This window comes from Myotis brandtii, unplaced genomic scaffold (assembly GCF_000412655.1).
Source record: "Myotis brandtii unplaced genomic scaffold, ASM41265v1 scaffold411, whole genome shotgun sequence".
Taxonomy (NCBI): domain Eukaryota; kingdom Metazoa; phylum Chordata; class Mammalia; order Chiroptera; family Vespertilionidae; genus Myotis; species Myotis brandtii.
In genome coordinates this window covers 1,591,044-1,608,705 of record NW_005365804.1, presented here as the reverse complement: position 1 = coordinate 1,608,705, position 17,662 = coordinate 1,591,044, and the positions used below count along the sequence as shown (strand labels likewise).

Genomic DNA, 17,662 nt, shown 5'->3' with positions numbered 1-17,662 from the left:
CACCCCAGGGAGCTGCCCGAGAGCCAGCTCCCAGCCCAGAAGGGGGAGCGGAGAGGGAGTGGAGCTGACAGCTTCCTAGAAGTCGGATGTGTTTGCAAACTAGTTTTTTCGCCAAAGCTGTCTGACACCTGTGTGTTGGGGGGGGGGATGAAGAGAGACGGAGAAATGCTCTTTCTTCCTTCCTTCCTGTTACCCGCTCCCATGGCAGCGCTGCCTCCGAACACAGAGGAGTCTTCCCTCTTCCCTTCTCTTCCCAGCCCAGCCTCCAGCCGCCACCTCCCACCCCATTCCACAGCCCCGCTTTGGGGAAGGGTCTCCTTCCAAGGAGGTTGTGATTTGCCCAGGGTCTCAGGTGGCCCTGGAACCCAGGGCTCTGGTAGCCATTTGGGGGTCCTCTTGCTGCCTGTGACCGCCCCCCCCCCCAGCCCTGTTATGTATTGGGGGTAGTGACAAGGGCAGGGATCTGAGTGGCCTTTTGTTTTATCTGTACTTAGTCTTTTTAAAAAATATGTTTTTATTGATTTCAGAGAGGAAGGGAGAGGGGGAGAGAGATAGAAACATCTATAATGAGTGAGAATCATGGATCCAGCTGCCTCCCGCTCCTGCAGGCCCCCCGCTCGGTATCGAGCTGGCAACCCAGGCATGTGCCCTGACAGGGAATTGAATCGTGACCTCCTGGCTTATAGGTTGAGGCTCAACCACTGAGCCACCACAGCTGGGCATGTACTTAGCTTAGTTTTTGCTTGCCTAGGGTTGTGGGCTGTCACGGGTGGAGGGGGGCTTTTTCTGGTTCTTGGGGCACTCACAACTTCAGTCACTGGGGGGAGGAGCCCCGCTGTAACCTTCCAGGCTGCAGCTTGTGTGGCCAGCCCTGCTGGGGAGCTTTGGGAGACCTGGGTCTGAACATGCACCCGGCAGTGCTGCCCCCCACACAGACCTTCCTCCCCTCCGAGTCCCGGTCCTCATCTGTGAAATGGGCGCATGGTCCAGGCCTGTGCCAGGAGGCTGCAGCCAACAGGACGTGCACCCGGCAGTGCTGCCCCCCACACAGACCTTCCTCCCCTCCGAGTCCCGGTCCTCATCTGTGAAATGGGCGCATGGTCCAGGCTGCAGCCAACAGGACACAGAGGCTTTATTGCAGTCCCTCTGGCACGGGGCCCAGTGACCCCGTGAGCCTGGCACCGCCCCAGGTGGGCAGGTGACATACTGGCTGGATTAGGAGGGGTCACCCAGGCAAGTTTCTTCATGCAAAGAACCTGGGGCTAAGAATGTGGACACAGGGTCCTTCTCAGCCGCTGCCACTTCCTGTCTGTGTGCCTTGGGCTGGGGGGCGGGGTTGCCATCTGTAAAATGAAGCAGAATATGACAGTCAGTTTACAGGGCTGCTGAGAGCCGGAACCAGGGCCGTGGGGGGCAGGTGTCCTGCAAAGTGGGGTGTGCTTCATGAAGCCGGTGTCTCTGGTGGGGTTTCAAGGGAACTCGGGGTCAGAGCCCAGCTGGTGTGGCTCAATGGTTGAGCGTCAACCCAGGAACCAAGAGGTCACCAGTTGGATTCCCGACCAGGGCACATGCCCGGGTTGCGGGCGTGCAGGAAGCAGCCAATCAATGATGCTCCCGTCTCATCGGTGTTTCTATCTCTCCTCATCTCTCCTCCCTCTCCCTTACTCTCTCTCTAAAAATCAACTTAAAATATTTAAAACGAAACAAAACTCAGGGTCATAAGAAGAGGGTCCCGGGAGAGCGTCAGTTTCCATGCCCGTAAAGTCGTGAGAACAATACTATACCTCTGTGGCCTCTTGGGTACTTGTGTATTTCTCTAGCGGTTGGTGCGAGGATGAAATTCGATGGCACGGGGCTCATAGGCCGGCGCTGGGACTGGTCCACCATGAGCAAGAGCTCAGTATCCATTAGCCGTTGGTGTCGTATTCATGGGAATGTTAGTGCGCCTGGGTGGGTAACTGCATTTAGGATTCCCTCTGGGGTTTTCTCCGCTCCTCCCTCGCCCACCTCCTCCCTGGAGTGAGGCACTTCGGGATCCAGATGTTCGACTTGGGGCTGTGCCAGGGGCAGAGGCAGAGTGGGAAGGTGCCACCATGGGGAGATGCCCAGAGATGCCCACGGGGAGGGGGTGTGGTCCTTCAGCTCCCATTTCCCCTCCTCGGGGGTGGCCTCTCTGGGCTGAAAGGAGTGAGCACATCAAAGAGCAAAGAGCATCCTCTGAGAATTCCCTCCCTCCTGCAGAGCAGGGAGCGTTGTTGTCGCCAGGTAAGGTCCCCTACTGAGAGGCCCCAGGGTCCCATCTGCCTGATGCAGGTCTCCCTGGGGTCTCCTCTCTCCCTTACAGGGGATGCCGAGTCAGGGGCAATCTTTTCAGGAGTCCAGCCCCTCCCCTCCTGCCCAGCCCCCTGCTGGACACAGGGGGGTGTTTCTTGGGAGCTGGGGAGCAGCCACCTGAGAAGGTGGTGATCTTGTCCCACCCTCACTGTCCAGAAGGGAGAATACAGGGTCCCCAGGGGAGTCGTGGCTTCTGCCTGCATCTCCAACGTTCCCGAGGACTGAGTCAGGGTCCGAGGTGCCTCCTGGCTCTCAGCCCACTGTCCTGTGCCCTCACTGGCCACCCGCCTGCGCTCCCGGTGGCCTCAAGTGTGCTGTTCCGTACCCCGGAGCGCTTCTCCCCCGGCCCTGGCCACACTTTCCTCCAGGGTCCGGGATGAGACCAGCCCTCACTCACGGCCACATCAACTTGCTTCATTTTGCTCGGGATTCGCCGGCTCTGCCATCATCTGATTTGTTCCTTTGGGTGTCAGGGTGTCAGCTCCATGAGCGGCGAGGGCCGGGTCCAGCTGGTTCAGGGCCCTGCCCTGCTGAGATAGGTGCCAAGTGACCGGTTCTGCCCCTCCTTGTACCTCCGGTCAGATGGGCTGGGAGGTCGGGTGATGGAGCGTGGCAGAATCAAGAATTTGCCTTTTTGGGTCTCTGGAGGGATGCCCGTCTCACCATGCTGAGTGCTGGGGGACCGTCAGAGGGCGTGGACTCACCCATGGAGAAGGGACAAGTGCTGGCCTGGGGGACAGGGAACGGTGTGTGTCTGGAAGAAGGTGGGGTCCTCCTGGCACTGACTCGGGGCTGGTGGCTGCTGCCCTGGGTGGGGTATCACCTGTCGTACCCGGGGACGGAGGTGTCTGGGGAGAATCACCCTGTGTGACCAAGTCTCTTAACCTCTCTGACCTCAGTTTCTTTTCTTTTAAAAAGAATATATTTTTATTGATTTCAGAGAGGAAGGGAGAGGGGGAGAGAGATAGAAACATCAATGATGAGAGAGAATCATTGATCGGCTGCTTCCTGCACACCCTCTATTGAGGATGGAGCCCGCAACCCGGGCATGTGCCCTGACCGGGAATCAAACCCTGACCTCCTGGTTCATAGGTTGATGCTCAACCCCTGGGCCACGCCGGGCGGGCTGACCTCAGCTTCTTCCACTAGAAGATGGGGCTCTTGAGGCAAGAGCGCTCCCCACTGCTTCCTTCCCGGGCTCTGCAGCAGCTGTGAAAGGGCTTGTGAACGGGAGAGGGCAGTGCACAGGTGCTCCCATTCCTCTCCCACCTGTGGCTGTGGGGCCCGCCTTCCGGGAGGGCGTCCCAAATGGTGCGGTCCTTCGTTGTCACTCATCAAATAATTGAGCAGTTTCTCTGGGCCGGGGACTGTGCTGAGGGTGCAACCACGGAGCTCCGCGTGGAGTGTGGAGACAGGGCAGACAAGCAGCTGACAGAGAGGCAGGAGGCAAGCTGCAGCTGGGGGAAATGCCATAAGGAGAACGAAGGGGAGTGAAGTCACTGCGACGGGCAGGGGTGCCTGAGGGTCAGGGGGGCCTCTTGAGGGGGAGACAGTGACATTGAAGTTGGGACATTCAGCTGTGGCATTGGGCTCTCCATGGCTGTATCTCAGCTCACCTGCTGCCCAGCAGCGGATATGAGTGAATGAATGAATGAGTGAATGAATGAATGAGGGAGAGGAAACAGCACATGCAAAGGCCCTGAGATGGGAACATGCTCAGTGTATCCCAGGACCCCATTCTCCCCACCGCCCAGCTCTGCCTCTTTCGGGGGCTCTTGGGCATGGGGCCTGCCCGCTGTGCCCTGGCTGTCCCAGCACAGGATGGGTACTCAGCTCCCAGCAGGGGATGCTGTCCAGCCCCCCCTCCTGCTGGGCCCCAGCAGGCTTTCTGAGTCACACCCCCGAGGCCCCTGGGAGGGGAGCAGTGTGCGAGGGAGGCCGCCAAGCTGCCTGGTGTCAGACTGTGGTTTGCCTCGGACTAGTCGAGTGACGCTGGCCAGCGTATTCGTTCCCCGGAGCTGCCGTAACAAAGCACCACCACCTGGATGGTCTAAAACAACGGAGATGTCCTCTCTCGTGGTCTGGAGGCTAGAGGTCCAAAGTCAAGGAGTTGACAGAGCTGTGTTCCCTTGGGGCTCTAGGGGAAGGTACTTCCTCGCTCTTCTGGTAGCTGCAGGCATCCCTTACCTCGTGGCCGCGTCACTCCAGTGCCAGCCTCCTTCTCCCGGCTGCCTTCCCTCCGTGTCTCACGCTGTCCTTCCCTAAGGACGCCAGTCACATGGGATTACGGACCCACCCTCCTCCAGGGTGACCTCATCTTAACCAGTTACATCTGCACCGCCCCCACTTCCACATAGGACCACATTCTGAGGTCCTGGGCGTTAGGATTTCAACATATCCTTTTGTGGGGGAGACACAATTCAGCCCCGATGGGCACGTGTGACATCATCTCTCTGTGTCTTAGTTCTCTGACCTGTAAAATGGGGCGATACGCACAGGGCCCATCTGCTGGGTTGCAGGGAGCCCAGGAGCTGGAGAGCAGATGGCGATGTCCTTGGGCAGAAGGACTTGCCAAGGAGGGCCTGGGTCCCCGGGTGTGGGCCTCTTGCCTGGGGTACAAGAATGACCCCTGCTCACTGGGTGAGAATGGGCGGGTGGGTGCTTTTCAGCGTAGCAGGGTGTTGTAGCAGGGTGTTTGTGGGTGGCTGGCGTGAAAGCCAGCTCGCTGCCTGGAGCCATTAACAAAAGGCAGGAGATCCCATCTGCGGGGGATGCGAGCAGAGGCTGCGGTTCGGTTCGGGGAACGCGGAGGGGATTCAGGCACTGGGCGAGCACAGACGACTCTCAGGCCGGAGACACTGGGCGGGAGCTGAGGCTGGGAGCCAGAGCAGCGATGCCTGTTAGAGTCCCCAGGGCTAGAAGGAGCCCAAGCCCTTGACAGGCAGGGGAGCAGGCACAGAGAGGGGAAGGGGCTTGCGGAGGGACTTGCGGGAGCTCTCACAGCGCTGGGAGCCCCTGTCCCCTAGGCCTCCCCATGGTAGTCCCCTGGGGGAGGGGGGCACCACAGGTGGATCCACAGGGCTGTGCCCCAGTCCCCAGTCTGAGGCTGCCCCAGAGCCCCCTTTGAATGAAGCCAGACTTTGGCCCATGGTCACGGTCACCATGCCCTCCATCCATTAGCTGGTCCACCCTCCGAGCCTGGCCAGGCCCGCCCCACCCCAAGGTCCCTGAAGTACTCTCCGAATCCCAGAGCACATCCACGCCCTTCCCTGTGGTGTTTCCTGGGAAGAGGGAGGTGAAAGAGCTGAGACTACGAGGCTGGACGGGGAGGCTGTAGCAGAAGCAGGTTTGGACACAGCGTCCCGGGGACCCCCACCCCCAGAGGCAGAGCTCGGTGCTTAGAAGGGGGATCCAGAGAAGAGCCACCCCCTGGGTGTGGCCTGGTGGAAGCCGGGGCCTCAGGGGGCATGGGGCCATCCCTGCCACAGCCTCCTCCCGTGCGTGCGGCTGTGTCTATATTTATCCCCATAATGGCCCGGCTGCCTGTCGGGATCGCGGTGTCTTCTGAGCAGCAGCCAGTGCCTCAGCGAAGGTGGAGCGGTGATTGGAGTCGAGATGCCGCCCCCCACCTTGATGAGAGCACCCGCCTGTTCTCTGGGGGCTGCGCCTGCCTAGCAGGAGCCGGCAGCATTAGGTACGCGGGGAGGCCCAGGGAGTATGAGCAGCTTGGGGTGCACCCCCTCCCCCAGAGAACCAGGGCTGTGGGAGGTTGGGGTAATGGGACTGTGGCTGGCGTTAGTATGTGGCTGGAAGGTGGGACCAGGTAAATGTTAAAACCTTTCAGCGCAAGAGATTCCAAGAACCCATGATTCTGATCATTCCAAGATGCTTTGGTTCCATTCCCCTTCACTCTTCCTCACTCTTTTTCTTTAAAAAAAATATTTTTTTATTGATTTTTAGAGAGAAAGGGAGAGAGAGATAGAAACATCAGTGATGAGAGAGAATCATTGATTGGCTGGCTCCTGCATGCCCCACATTGGGGATCGAGCCCACAACCCAGGCATGTGTCCTGACCGGGAATCGAACCGTGACCTCCTGGTTCATAGGTTGACGCTCAACCACTGAGCCACACCGGCTGGGCACTCTTCCTCATTTTCAACAAACATTTGTCTGGCTCCCATGCTCTGCCTCTGTGCTGGGAACAAGAGAGATGAAAATAAGATTCAGTCCCATCTTTAAGCTCAAGCGAGGGTGACTTTTTCTAAGCTGGTGTTCACAATATGAAGAAACATCAGTGATGAGAGAGAATCATTGATTGGCTGGCTCCTGCATGCCCCACATTGGGGATCGAGCCCACAACCCAGGCATGTGTCCTGACCGGGAATCGAACCGTGACCTCCTGGTTCATAGGTTGACGCTCAACCACTGAGCCACACCGCTGGGCACTCTTCCTCACTTTCAACAAGCATTTGGCTCCCATGCTCTGCCTCTGTGCTAGGAACAAGACAGATGAAAATAAGATTCAGTCCCATGTTTAAGCTCAAGGGAGGGTGACTTTTCCTAAGCTGGTGTTCACAACATGGGGACGTCGTAAATGACTGGGGCTCAGGAGGGACTTTATAGGGGAGTCCCTGACTTATTTTTAACATTTTATTCAAGTGCAACCTACAAAATCGAGCAGATTTCCCACAGGTACAACTCAATGACCGTTCGTAAACCCCAAACACCTGTGTTAGCAGCACCCAGACCAAGAAACGGGCCAGTCCCCTGAATTCCCAGCCTCCTGTCTCGCCCATAGATTTCCACTTGCCAGGCCCCACGATCATGTGAGCCAATTCCTTAAAATATATTCGTAAACCCCAAACACCTGTGTTAGCAGCACCCAGACCGAGAAACAGGCACCTGCCTCCATTGTGTGGTGAGCCTCTTCCGATCATTGGAAGGCCTTAAAGGCAAAGGCTGAGGTTTCGCCAAGAAAAGGGAATTCAGCGTTACTACTGCAACACAGAAACTTTGCCCAGTTTCCAGGCTGCCTGGCCTGCCCTGTAGATTTCGGAGTCAAGACCACTATATCAACAGTCCCCGAATTCCCAGCCTCCTGTCTGGCCCTATAGATTTCCGCTTGCTAGGCCCCACGATCACGTGAGCCAATTCCTTACAATATATTTCGAGCCCTAGCGAGTTTGGCTCAGTGGATAGAGCATCAGCCTTCGGACTGAAGGGTCCCAGGTTCGATTCTGGTCGAGGACACATGCCTGGGTTGCGGGTTTGATCCCCAGTAGGAGGCATGCAGGAGGGCAGCCGATCAATGATTCTCTCTCATCATTGATGTTTCTCTCTCTCTGTCCCTCTCCCTTCCTTTCTGAAATCAATAAAAATATATTTAAAGTATACATATATACTTATTTAGATATCCTATTGGTTCTGTTTCCTCTGGAAAACCCTGCTGTCTGTCATTTGTCTTCCTGGATCTTCTCATCTGGGGAATGGGTTGAAGGAGGTAACTTAGCTCTAGACTCATTCAAGACATGTTAAAACCCTGCAGGTTCAGTAAATGCGCCACCAGGACCCGTGGGACCGATATCTGGTTAATCGGGGGCTCAGGCTGACAGAGTGTTACCGTCTAGGCCGGAGGCTGTGAACTCACAGGTCTGGGCTTTGTGTGCACTTAGCTCTCTGCAGGATCACCAGGCGCTTGTGGAGGCACAGGGAGATCCGTGCCAGTCTAGGGGCTCCGACTGAGCCCATCTGGGCGGGGACCCCGAGGCTGCCCATCTGGGAGCCACATTTGGAGCAGGGAGAGCCTAGGGCCACCCCGGGGCCTCTGCTGTCAGTGATTAGATCCCACTGAGCAGGACTTGTGGGCGAGGACCCAGCAGCCCTGAGGGTGCTGGAGGCCACAGCCCAGGAGTGTAGCACCCTGGAGGGCTTGTGGGTGCGGGTCTGAGTCTCTGACTCCTTCCCTGCCCCCTGCCCCCCTGTGCATCACCTTGGCATCCCTGCCAGCTGAGAAGGGGAGCCCAGAGCCACATTTCTCAACCAGTTTAAACTCCTTGCCCCCATTACATAAACCGTGCACTTCACACATCTCCTGCCCCTCCCCCGCCCATACATCAAGAATCATGGATAAGAACACACGTGATGTAGTGTTCTGAGAGCTGTGCCTCACTCAGTCCTCACAATGCCCCAAGAAAGCGCTCTTATTGTTCCTGTTTTACGGAGGGGAAACTTGCCTGAGGTCGTGTAGCAGGTGAGCAGAGCCTGGGCTGTCTGAGTCCAGAGTCCGTGTTCCTAACCTCCGCACGGTGCCGGCAGGTTCTGTCTGCAGAGCGGGGAGGCCAGTGTCGCTGGAACAGAGGGAGCGAGGGGAAGGTGGCATGAAGTGGGGTCAGGTCAGGGCGGGGGGAGGGGAAGCCACTGGAAGGTTTCCAGGTAGATCTGTGGTAGCATCTGATTTGAATATTTAGAGATTCCCCCTGGCTCTGGTGTGGCAGAGTTGGGACTGTCATGGGCCAGTGCATGGCTGAGCGTGAGATGACGGGGCCTGGCCCGGCCAAGGCAGGGACATGGGAGATGAGGCTGCAGCTTGGAGGTGGAATCGGCGGCAGCAGCAGCGGGATAAGGGGGTGAAGGAGAGAGAGAGGCCAAGGAGATGGGTCCTGAGGTTGCTGGCTAAAACCAGAATATTCTGGACCTGTGGTTCAATGCTGTCCTTCTGCCTAAGTGACAAGATGTCCTCTAAGCTGGGGCCCGTGGACGCTGTGGGGGCCAACACGTGTCTTGCTTATTGCTGCTCATTGCAGGGAGCTCAGGAATGTTTGTTGAGTGACTGAATGGGAATCCCTAAGCCCTGCCCTCTCTCTGACTCAGTGAACCCATCTGTAAAAGAGACTACTAATTTGTTTCCCTGCCTTCCAGCCCCTTCCCTGGGGGTCCAGTCACCCCAGAAGGCCTGTGCCCATCTGGGCCAGGAGTCAGCACCATCTGTGAGCAGGCCCTGGCTCCCCGTGCCCCCGCTTCCAGCCTGAAACCTCAAATTACCTGTGGGGCGGGTGCTGCACCCAGCAGCGTCTCCATCTCGCATGGCAGGCCCAGCCCTCCCTTAATGACACCTTGCCCGCCTGCCCTCTTTGCTGGAGTAGGAGGGGAGGGGGCCCGGCCGGCCTGAGCTGTGGTTTCTTTTTCCATTGCGTCAGGCTTCAGGGTCCCGCCCGCCCGCCTGCCCACCGCTGGGCTGGCGCAGAGGGGCCCACTCTGACCAGGCCCGCCCCAACTCTGGACATGATGTGCTCCCCGTTTCGGGGATCCAGAGGCTTCCAGCCAGAGGGTGAGTTGGGGCTGGGGGACCTGCCCCGAGCTGGGGGAGGAGCGCCCCTTCCCTGCCCACCCATCGCTCACTGGCTCAGCTCGCTCGCTCACTCTGGGGCCTGAGAGCTGATCTAGGGAGTGGCAGTGGCTCAGGGAGCCCAGCCCAGCCACCCCTCCCTGTGACCTGCCCTCCTGCCCCTGCCCTCAGCCAGGCCCAGCCAGGGAGGGGCAGGAGGACAGGTGAGTGACGATGGAGACTTGGTTGAGGGGGGGGGGGGGGGGGGGGGGGGGGGGAGAAGTGGCCCCAGAGTGTTCATACTAGAGCACGCCTTTGCATGTGCTCTTCGGGGACATGTGTGTACGTGCCTATGTGACCATACACACGTGTGTACATGTGCAAGGAAGTGCACGGACCTGGGTGTGTGTCCCTGGGACCCCTCAGGATGAAAACAGAGCTGTCTGACTTGGCAGGGGGCCCAGGTGGCATCTAGCATGCCAGGAAGGGGGCCTGTGAGGTGGAGAGGAGGTGGGGAGCTGGAATGCACCCCATCAGCAGGGGTATAGACAGGGTGACCCTAGAGAAACTGCTGACCTCGGGCACTCTGCGCCCCTCTTAGCCTTTCGCCTGGCTGACTCCCCAGCTGTGCCCAGCCGGGTCCTAGTGCTTCCACCTGGTAGAAAGCCCAGCGTTGGCCTGGGAGTCTGGAGACCCTGCCCACATCCTGCCGCTGCTGTTTCCTGGCCCTGCCACCTAAGGCAGGTGACTTCTGCACTCTCTCGGCCTCAGTTTCCTCATCTGTAAAATGGGTGACTGTCATGCCCCACCCCCGCCTCTGGCATAAGCAGGCATTCTCTCAGCCACAAGGCAAGATGTCCATTTTGGACATGGCTCTCCCCCACCCTCCCAGGGTCATGCTCACCCCTCCCCCACTGGGCACGGCACCCAGCTGCTCGAAGTGAAAGGGAGCGCAGCTTCCAGCCCCTCCACGGAAACTGATTTTTACACGAGGAGAATAAATCCTGCCGGCAAATTGCGGCGCTGCCCTGCCACTCCGGGCTCATGTGATAATAATGAGGTTCTAGGGACAGACGGTAAGGGGAGGGGATGAGCACCGGCTTTGTCCCTGTCCAGATCCTCTCATGCGAGGCAGGCCTGGAGGCGCTGCCTGGAGGGGCCAGGGGCCTGGCGCCTGCCCCACACTCACCTGCAGACGGCCTGAGCCTGCCCCGACGCCCCCAGAGGGGCTGGCACTCAGAGAGTGGCCTGTGCCAGGGTCGGAGGGAGGGGGAGGGCCCAGCACTGCCGCTGTGGCTCCGTCCTCCCTGCCTGGATGCCAGCCACCTCCTCGCCAGCCTCCCTGCTGCCTCTGTTTAGCCTGACAGCCCTCTCTCCCCTCAGGGGCCAGAGGGAGCTTTTAAAAACAGAAATCAGATCATGTCACCTTTCTGCTTAAAACCTTCCAGGCTTCCGTCAGGCTCAGAATAAAGCCCCAGCTCCCTGCAGGGACTCCAGCCCCGGCAACCTGGCTGCTGTTCCCACTCTCTCAGCCAGACGGAGCGTGAGGGCTGCGCCTGACAGTCTTCCCCCTGCAGGACCCCGGCGCTGGCACAGTGCTTGGACCGAGTAATGCTCAGTACACTCTAGCGGGAGGGAGTGAGCCTCAGTGTCCTCCTCTGTAAAATGGGGCCATAGTAGCAGCGGCCCCACAAGACTGAAGGGTTAGAGGCTGCAGGTCGAGGTCAGGGCTCAGAGCACAGAAAGTCGGATTCGTTGTTCCCAAGGGAACGCCCTCCTCTCACCTGCCTCTCCCGGGCAGTGCAGGGCCAGTTTCCTACTCAGCAGCGAGGGGGCAAGATAGTAGTCAAGGAGTTGGAAGCTGGCCTTTGTAGGTAAGAGTTTGGGGCTGGACTCGTCCACATGGTGATGGGCCTGTGTTAGCTAAACATGCACCAGCGGAAATAAGATCTGACCACAGGAGTGTCCAAGACTGTGTCCTGCTGCCTCGTGGGCAGATGAGGAAACTAAGGATCAGAGAGCCCAAGGGCGTGTCCACAGGGCCCGGGACCTGTGGGACCAGAGCTCCCCGCCGCCCCGTGAGGCGGGCTTCTCTGCACTGGCTCCAAATGAACACCTCGCACTTGGAGAGAAAGAGCTGCTTAAAGCGAGCAATGCCAGTAATTAGCCTGACGGTGGGAGGGGTACATAAGGCCCAGTGCATGGAATCTTGGGAAGTTGTGCACAATGAAAGGGTAAACTCTATGGTGAGGATAAGGACCAACTCATGGAAGATCTGAGTGAGGTGGAGGGTTTATTTGTTCATAATTTATACACTCATGCTTTTTTTTTTAAAAAAAAAATTCTATTTGCCCTGGCTGGTTTGGCTCAGTGGATACAGCATCGGCCTGTAGAGTGAAGGGTCCTGGGTTCAATTCTGGTCAAGGGCACATGCCCGGGGTATGGGCTTGATCCCCAGTTTGGAGGTATGCAGGAGGCAGTCGATCAATGATTCTCTCTCATCATTGATGTTTCTCTCTCTCTCCCCCTTCCTCTATGAAATCAATAAAAATATATTTTAAAAAAATTCTATTGATCTTCAGAGAGAGAGGAAGGGCGGGAAGGAGGGGAGAGAGAGAGAGAGAGAGAGAGAGAGAGAGAGAGAGAGAGAGAGAAACATCAATGCGAGAGGAAACATTGATTGGCTGCCTCCTGCACACCCCCTACAGGGGATGGAGCCACAACCTGGGCATGTGCCCTGGCCAGGAATAGAACTCCACACTGTCCGGGGCACACTCATGCTTTTATTTTTATTTGAATATATACTGCGTGCATCCTATGCACCAGTCACATGCTTAGGCCAGGGATACAGGATGAACGAGATAGACAATGAGCAAGGTCAAGTTTTGGATAAGTTGCCAGAAGTGAGCTTCCGAGTGGCCAAAGCAATGAGGGAACCCTGTCATTACAAGCTCCACTTTAGCCACAGGATGCCAGCGTGTGAACTGCTCGGGAGAAGCCCAGCTTTTCCTGGTAAAATCAATGTCTGGGATGCCCATGCCAATGTGATTTGTTGCTGATCCGACTGGGGCAATTTGGACCCGTGTGTATCTCATAGGTAAAAAGTGGCCAGAGCAGAGAATAACTCCAAAGACACACGGAACACATTGACCAGAGTCCCTCATTTCCTGCGTTCTCCTTTCTCCGATCTTTTGCCCACATATACACCCCTCACACACACGTTTCCTCGTATCTCTCTACCCACATCCTCTGTCTCTCTACCCAGGTGGTGTGGCAGATGTCGGTTCCCTCTCTCTGACCCCCCACTCCTATCCCCGCAGACTGCCAGGAACTGTTGCCGCCACCCCCCATGGCCCACATACAGGGTCAGGGCGCCCCAGCCGCAGGGGCCCCCCCCATGGGCTCCCAGTACTGCGTGTGCAAGGTGGAGCTGTCTGTGAGTGGCCAGAACCTGCTGGACCGGGACGTCACCTCCAAGTCCGACCCCTTCTGCGTCCTCTTCACAGAGAACAATGGCCGGTGGATTGAGGTGAGCCCCTCCATGTGTATCTGTGATGGGTCGGGGTGGCTAGGTGTCTGGGGAAAGGGCTTCTACTGGATCCTGGGGCCTCCCGGTCAGGCCCTTGGAGGTAATTGGAGTGTGGGCTGGGGACTTCTTAGAAAATTGTTACTCTTAAAACTAAATTTTAACCCGGCTGGAGTGAGTGGCTCAGTGGTTGAGCGTCAACCTATGAACCAGGAGGTCACAGTCTGGGCACACGCCTGGGTTTCAGACTCCATCCCCAGTAGGGGGCGTACAGGAGGCAGCCGATCAGTGATTCTCATTATTGATGTTTCTGTCTCTCTCTCCTCCTTTCCTCTATTTATTTAAATATTACTTCAAATATATTTGTATTTAAATTATTATAATTATAATTCATAGATTTAGATTTATAAATATACTAGAGGCCCGGTGCACGGATTAGTGCACTAGTGGGGTCCCTCGGCCTGGCCTGCACCTTCTCACAATCCAGGACCCCTCAGGGGGATGTCGGATGGGCCGAAACTGGCAGTCTGACATACCTCCAAGGGACGTAGTAGTGCGAGAAGCAGCAGGCGGCCGGGACTCCGCTCCCACTCATCCTGGCCTCGCTGCACTTGCCACCACCGGCCGCTCATAGCCAACGGAGGCGGGAGAGGCTTGCACTGTCTCAGCTGTGCTCACCAGCCCAGCCATGAGCCCGGAGTCTGGTGCCCACTGGTCAGATGAGCGGCACGCCCACTGTGGGAGCACACTGACCACCAGGGGGCAGCTCCTGCGTTAAGCGTCTACCCCCAGTGGTCAGTGTGCATCATAGCGACCAGCCAGTTGTCCGGTTGACTGGTTGACTGGTTGCTTAGCCTTTTATATATATAAATAATTTTATATTTATTATTTTATATCATCATATTTTAATTATATATGTAGCTAAAACCTTAGAGTTTTATAAAGTGCTTGCTTCTACTTTTAAATAACTTACCCCACTTATTCCTAAATGAACACACAGTGAGAGGCAAACAGGGATAGGGAGACCCAGGCTTTAGTCTCAATGCTGGACCAAGGCCCAGTTCTGTTACTCCTTGCTGTGTGGCTTTGAGCAGGTGGCTGTCCCTCTCTGAGACTGTCTCATCTGTGAAAAGTGGATCCCACCCCGCCTTCCTTGAGGAACCCAGAGCTGGGGATATCGATGGGGCCACAGCTAGGCACGTCGGAACTGGCCTGAGAACTTTGTACTGAGAACTTGGGAGCGATGCAGGTTGAGGAAGGACATTGAGAAATTCAAACTGTTAAGACTTTCCAGTCTTAAAAATTGCTTCGTTCCTATTCCCTAAAGGGTCTATGTTCATTGTAGTAAATTTAGAAAAGCCAGATGGACTGGAAGAAGAAAGTCAGAATAGTGGGGAGCCTGCCTGTGAGGGAGAGCCTCTGTTAAAAGTGGGTACCCCCACCCTGGCTGGTTTGGCTCAGTGGATAGAGCGTCGGCCTGCGGACTGAAGGGTCCCAGGTTCGATTCCAGTTGGGGGCATGTGCCTTAGTTGCAGGCACATCCCCAGTGGGGGGTGTGCAGGAGGCAGCTGATCGATGTTTCTCTCTCATCGATGTTTCTAACTCTCTCTCTCCCTTCCTCTCTGTAAAAAATCAATAAAATATATATTTTTTTAAAAAGTGGGTACCCCGCCCTAGCGGGTTTGGCTCAGTGAATCGAGTGTCAGCCTGAGGACTGAAGGGTACTGGGTTCGATTTCCGGTCAAGGGCACGTACCTCAGTTGCAGGCTCGATTGTTGGGCCATGCGGGAGGCAAGCAATTGATGTGTCTCTCATATCAAGGTTTCTCTCTCTCTCTCTCTCTCTCCCTCCCCCTTCCACTGTCTCTAAAAATCAATGGAAAAATACCCTCTAGTGAGGATTAAAAACAAAAAAAGTTGGATACCCAGCCTTCCACATAGTTTTATATGAGTATAGATTTTCCAAAATATGTATCTGTTTGTCATTGTAATTAAGCAGGCCACAGGGGACATCCCTCTGGACATACTGTGGTTGACAAAGACTTTCCACAGATGTTGGGTCCTTACGAAGCCAAGGAAATGTGCTGAGACTGTGGACCCATTTTACAGAGGGGCAACTGGGGCCCAGAGCCGGTAGGGACTTCTCTGTGTCACCCAGTGCTTTGGAGATGCAGCCAGAATTGGGAGGTGGGACGTGGGGTCAGTTGAGGACTCCTGGAGGGGGGAGGGTAGCTCCAGGCGTGAGGCCAACCTGTCTGGAGCATCCTGTGCCCTCTGCCAGGTGCCTAGAACCCATGCCTGCCCTTCAAGGAACAGTGCCCCCCACCTTCCTTGACTATCTCCCTCCCACCCAGGCCAGCCACCCTGGCTAAAAATAGCCCAAGATCAAGACCTCTGCCTGCTGCTCCAGCCCTTGGAAATGGACTGGATGGGAGGAAAAATCAACACAGCCCAAGCCCCAAAATAGACGGACACCCAGACTCCGCGGTTTGGGGCCTCCGTGTGGAGTGGCCAGAGGGCAGGGCTGCTGTCCCAGCCCCACCACCGACCCACAGTACCGGCCCTGTCCTCGCCCAGGCCTGGCTTCCACAGTGGGTGGAACCTCTGGGGCTGCACAATTCCAGTATTGACATTCTAGGATTCCGTACAAGGCACAGACATCTGCCCTCGGGGGGTGGGGAGCCCAGACCCTCCCCCTAGGGATCCCTCCTTCCTGTTGCCTCTCTCAGCTTCCATGTAAAATGTGGCTTGAAAGGGGATCCTCCCAAAATAAAAAGAACTAAAACCACAGAGAGTCAAAGCCTTCATTTTACAGAAGTGGAAACTGAGGCACAAATGAGGAAAGGGACTTGCCTTCTGTCACTTCTGTAGGCAGGACAGGGCCCGAGCTCTTGTCCCGGCTCCTGGGTATGGAGCCAGGGCCAGAGAGTTAAGAGCGTGGGCGCTGGAGTCAGACCTGGGTTCAGATCTTGGCCCTGCCCCGCTAGCTGTTCCACCTTGGGTAAGTCACTCAACCTCTCTGTGCTTCAGTGTCCTCCTCTGTGAGCTGAGAGCAATGCTCGCTGCAGCCGTCCAGGTACCTGGCCAAGTGCCTGGTGCAGAGTCGGTGTTCTGCGAGTTGGCAGAGTGATCTCCAGCAGCCCCAGAAGGGTTGAACTCTGACCCCCGCTTCCCTGCCTCCCCGCCAGTACGACAGGACAGAAACTGCCATCAACAACCTCAACCCTGCTTTCTCCAAGAAGTTCGTCCTCGACTACCACTTTGAGGAGGTGCAGAAGCTCAAGTTCGCCCTGTTCGACCAGGACAAGTCCAGCACACAGCTCGACGAGCATGATTTCCTGGGCCAGTTCTCCTGCAACCTGGGCGTGGTGAGCCGGGCCCTGCAGGTGGACGGACAGCCCCTACCCTCCCAGATGTCACCCTGCTCCCAAGGACAGGGCAGGCCCTTGGACAGAGTCTCTCCTGCCGCCGGCTTTCCCCGGCCCTGTTTTCCTGCCTGGCTCCGGAGGTGGCATCATGAAGACAGATAGCTTGAGGGGCCAGCGGGCAGAAAAGGGGCGCAGTAGCCTGGTGGGTTTGGGGCCAGGTGATGGGCTCGCATTGGACGCCACTGAGCACAATGCCAGCCAGATGTTGCCACACAGGAAAGGGGGCCCCCCATGGCCAGAGCTACTGATGGTTAGAAGCCATCAAGCGTGGTCTTGACTCTGGGGTAGGAGGATCCCCCCAGAAACCAAGACACCCAGGGAAGTCCTACTCTGGGATGGGCTTGCTGTGTGACCTTGAGCAACTTCCTTTCCCTCTCTGGGCCGCACTTCCCCATCTCGCTCAGTCCTTGGTGAACTTATGGAGGTTGGGGGTTTGCAGGGCTAGGAGCCTCTGACACAGTCATCCTTTGTGACTGTGGACCCTTAGACAAGCCCAGCCCCTTCTGGGCCTCGATGTCCCCATATTTCACCTGGGGATAATGTTGACTGCCCAGCCGATAGGGATGGTGAGGGAATAAAATTAAAATTCCTTGGAGAGGTCCTAGTGGAGACGGAAATGCCCTGGGCCTTGCAAGAGCTGATGCTCAATGAAAAAAGCAAGGGTCCCACAGTTATGTAAGAAGTGAGGTGCCTCCATCAGGGTTCCTGCCAGCCTGTGTGTCCCCACCCTCAAAAGGTAACAGAGGCCAGAGCTTAAGGCCCAGTGGCCAGCGGCAGGGAACTGACACGGGAGGGGAACCCTACGCAGGACCAGACACCAGCCAAGCAGGGCCACCCCAGCCTGGAGGGAGGGGCAGGGCAGGAAGTGGGGGCAGGGCTGGTGAGAGCTGTGGCTTCGACTGCAGCGGAGCCAGGGCAAGGAAAACAGCTCCTGCCAGCCTCAGCCAGCCTCCTCCCCGCCTGCTCCCCCGGCTCCTGCTGGCACCCCCACTGGTTGAACCCCACAAGCCAGAAGCACAGGGAGCCGGGTGCTCTGGGCCCCCAGGGACAC

At 57.0% G+C, this 17,662-nt stretch overlaps 1 protein-coding gene across 2 annotated transcripts in view; it reads left to right on the top strand.

Moving 5' to 3' along the window:
• The window catches only part of CPNE2 (copine II), a 45,358-nt gene that overhangs the window by 5,902 nt on the left and 21,794 nt on the right, over positions 1-17,662 (top strand). For both annotated transcript variants that reach the window (XM_005873527.2, XM_005873528.2), the window contains exons 2-3: positions 12,979-13,187; positions 16,372-16,551. In XM_005873527.2, the coding sequence (XP_005873589.1) occupies positions 13,008-13,187; positions 16,372-16,551 (360 nt within the window). In that variant the 5' untranslated portion in view covers positions 12,979-13,007. The remainder of the gene's footprint in view (positions 1-12,978; positions 13,188-16,371; positions 16,552-17,662) is intronic.